General features: G+C 30.4%; 1 protein-coding gene across 2 annotated transcripts in view; it reads left to right on the top strand.

Annotated features, from left to right (window-relative positions):
- LOC123012492 (aquaporin AQPcic-like) overlaps positions 1 to 3655 on the top strand; it is a 6316-nt gene extending 2661 nt beyond the window's left edge. For both annotated transcript variants that reach the window (XM_044410451.1, XM_044410450.1), the window contains exons 2-6: positions 2014 to 2198; positions 2251 to 2394; positions 2449 to 2676; positions 2726 to 2806; positions 2855 to 3655. In XM_044410451.1, the coding sequence (XP_044266386.1) occupies positions 2014 to 2198; positions 2251 to 2394; positions 2449 to 2676; positions 2726 to 2806; positions 2855 to 2986 (770 nt within the window). In that variant the 3' untranslated portion in view covers positions 2987 to 3655. The remainder of the gene's footprint in view (positions 1 to 2013; positions 2199 to 2250; positions 2395 to 2448; positions 2677 to 2725; positions 2807 to 2854) is intronic.
- Positions 3656 to 3683: the final 28 nt, after the last annotated feature.

Below are 3683 nucleotides of genomic sequence, written 5' to 3'. Positions count from 1 at the left end.
AGCTCTCAACCGGGCAATCAGTCTTTTGTATTTATTAATAAATAAATCATTTTATGTTCGCCGAAGTTTATTTTTGAATTTCGGGGTTCCTTACACAACATAACTGACGCATATTAGACAAGGCTTGTCAAGTTGTATGTATGTATGTACATACCTATACAGGGTGCGCCAGACTTCGAGCCCCAGAAAAAATGCCATGTAAGATAAGATACCAGGAACATGGAAAAAACGTTAAAAAAATTCTATCTACAGTATGTCCCCGGATTAAGTTTCCTAAGGAAAAAAAAACCTTTGATTTTACGCTAAAACTCCAAAGGAAAAACATTTTTTGCTATACCTGAAACGAGCAAATCTGAAATTAAAATTTCATTATTCTAACTTAGTAGAAAGAAAAGTGAATTTTTATCTTGATTTTGGACTTATAATAATTTATCTTCTGCTTTTTATGTCTTATCACATTGGCGGTTTTATTTATTTGACAACTAAATGTCACTTTGACAATTAATTTGTTGATTGAATAATGATAGTTCTTGTTAAAATGACTTTGTTTCTTATCTTAAAGCTGTTTCTTTGAGTTGCCATTTATTAAAATTATGTTTTTCACAAACATTTTTGTTCTTTAAGTTGCGTAAACTCATTTGTCAAAGTGACATTATTGTCAAAAAGACAAAACCGCCAATGTGATGAGATTTAAAAAGCAGAGAAAAATTATTTTAAGTCCAAAATCGAGAGAAAAATTAACTTTTTCTTTTCAATGAATCAGAATAATGAAGTTTTAATTATGATTTGCTTCTTTCAAGTGAAGCAAAAAATGTTTTTCCTTTGCAGTTTTAGCGTAAAATCAATCCGGCGACATACTGTATAAAAATTTTGAAGTTATGAGAGTTTAAATTTCGCACTTTGACTATTTATTTCTGTTGGAAAAATAATTTTCTAAGTTTTTTTGCTACAGGCTATTAGAAGACGAAACAAGGATGCTGTTTCCTAAATTGTAATGTTATTTGTGGCTTTTATTGTCAAAATTTTTGTATCTTCTAAATAATTATAAAAAAAACATATACTCGTACAAGATCATCAGTATCATTAAATAGACATAAAAAATGTCACATGTCAAACAATAAATGTCAAGATTTTTTTGAACACTTTTTCCATGTTCCTGGTATTGAAATTTTTTTCTCTGCGGCTCAAGTTCTGACACACCCTGCATAAAAGATAACTTAGCGTCATGGAAACATATACGATAACCTGTGTTTTAGATGTAGGAGTAGAAAAAAATAAATAAACAATAATAAATTCCAATTATTTTTTTTCCACTTTTACTGTTTTAACAAAATTGTAACAATTTTATTTATAAGGGCAATGAAATTACAAGAATGTGTCAATATAATGGTATCACGGATATAAGATACAACAAAAAAGATAACATTGTGACATGTTAAAATGTTTATTCTTTTTTAACAGCGTAAAACGGTAAATAGGGCAATTTTATGTAGGGTAAACAGTCAATTTATCATATTTTATATTTTATTTATTAAAAAAGTATCATTATCATACACTTGAGAATTCTAAAACAAAATCAAAAGTAATCGTTAATAATTAATAAAATTATCATACTTTTTTATTATTTATGAATTACGCAAATTTAATCTTTAATAAACTAAACTTATGCAATTGATATTACATGAAGTTTTTCAATTATCTCCCAATAAAGTGTTATTTGTAAAAAGAGAGTAGACCAACAAAACAACATTTGACAATTGTTTATTAAATGAAACAGACTTTATCTGTAATTTTTTTTTCAATATAAGTAAAATTAAAATTCTAGCAGACCTAAAATAATGATGTAAAAATGTTTAATAAACAACATAAATGCACAAATGGTGTTACAGAGATTGTTGTATCTTATCGTCATATTTTTCAACACACTATCTACCTATTAGTACTATTATTATTATACTCTTTTGGTTCAAGTGCATCGATTGAATTACATTAAACGTCCTACCTGTTTTTCAGGGAAAAAAATACAAGTCGGTGATAATTTAACCACGATGGACCGCGTCGTTATTTGTGCATCAGAAGTTTGTGCAACTGCAATTCTTGTATTTCTTGGATGCGCTGGATGCATAAATTTCGGTATTCCTCCCACTCACTTACAGATCTGTCTTACTTTTGGACTTGCTGTCATGGTCTCAGTTCAGGTGATTTTTCCCTTCAATTAATAAAAAAATGAGTGAATAAATTTTTTTTTAGTGTTTTGGTCATATTTCTGGATCTCATATTAACCCATTAGTAACAGTAGCAGCCGCCACTTTAGGTAACATTCCATTAATTCAAGTACCTATTTATTTCGTTGGCCAAATGTTGGGAGCCCTGACTGGTTTTGGCTTAGTGAAGGTAACTTTTGAGTATTAAGTACAATTTAAAAAATGAGTAAAAATATTTTTACAGTTGGCCACCCCGACGGAATATTTCGAAACTAATTCAACAAGTGTGGGCTTGTGTTCGCCAGCCCTCCACCCGGGAGTCACCCCCTTCCAGGGCCTTTTGATCGAATTTCTTATTTCTCTAATGCTCACACTTGTGTGTTGTGGAGTTTGGGACTGCAGAAACAATACAAAACACGATTCCGTTCCGCTTAGATTCGGGTTGGCTATTGCTGTTTTGGCTTTAGCTGGGGTACAATTTTTGTTATTTGTTGGGATTTTAATGCAAATGATTGTTTTAGGGACCATACAGTGGAGGGAATATGAATCCGGCGAGGAGTTTTGCTCCGGCGTTGATAAATGGAGACTGGGAAAATCATTGGGTAATTTTGGGAGTTTTGGGGTAAATTATGCTAATTTTGGGGTTGCAGATTTATTGGGTTGGCCCTTTAAGTGCTAGTTTCGTCGGTGCTCTGTTTTATAGATTCTTGTTTGGGAAAGAACCAGTCGAAGATGAACAAGGAAATGTCGCTGAAACTATTGCTTTGAACGATAAAGCTTAACTCAGTTGTATGTTATTACACATTTTTTTAAATTATTAAAAGCTGTGTTTTTAAAATCTCGGCACAATTGGGTTTTCTCAACTACATGTTGTATATAATATTATGATTATAGTATACTAGGTACTAGGTACTATACACATAAGCTGCCATTTTTGCTTAACTGTTGACGAAAATATTTTACCAAACCTTTTTTAATTATCAATAGTAATATCTCGAGTACATGCCAAATTGTCGATAATTTCAAATTAGAATCAATTTGGCATGCAGAAGGCGTATTTGCAGACTATTTCCCGAACAAAATTTGTAAAAACCATATTTTCATTATGAGAAATTAAAAAAATATATATTTATGTTAATCAGATTTTTCAAATTTCTAATATTCGTCCACCTAGATTCGCGGTAATTTAGCACACGGGAAAAATATCGGATTGTCGCCTAATTTGAATCTGATTGGATGAATCTCAGAAATGTAAAAGATATGATTGGCTTAAATTTTGTGAGGTAAATAGTCAAAGGAATTGAATATTTTTGACAACAATTAATGAGAAAGTGTTAAGTTAAGTGCCGTAAAACTGTCGATTTACATCTATTTCATTTTCTTTTTCATGAAATTTTACAGTACAAACGTATATTTGTAGATCAACTTGAAAAATAAACATTATTTTAGTATGTTTGTTTTTTTCTTACTTTACCTATA

Source organism: Tribolium madens, unplaced genomic scaffold (genome assembly GCF_015345945.1).
Source record: "Tribolium madens isolate multiple individuals breed KSU strain unplaced genomic scaffold, Tmad_KSU_1.1 Scaffold_96;HRSCAF=242;Tcas5.2_LG5, whole genome shotgun sequence".
NCBI lineage: Eukaryota > Metazoa > Arthropoda > Insecta > Coleoptera > Tenebrionidae > Tribolium > Tribolium madens.
The sequence above is the reverse complement of the archived record's forward strand: the minus strand, read 5'-3'. Positions and strand labels throughout refer to the sequence as shown.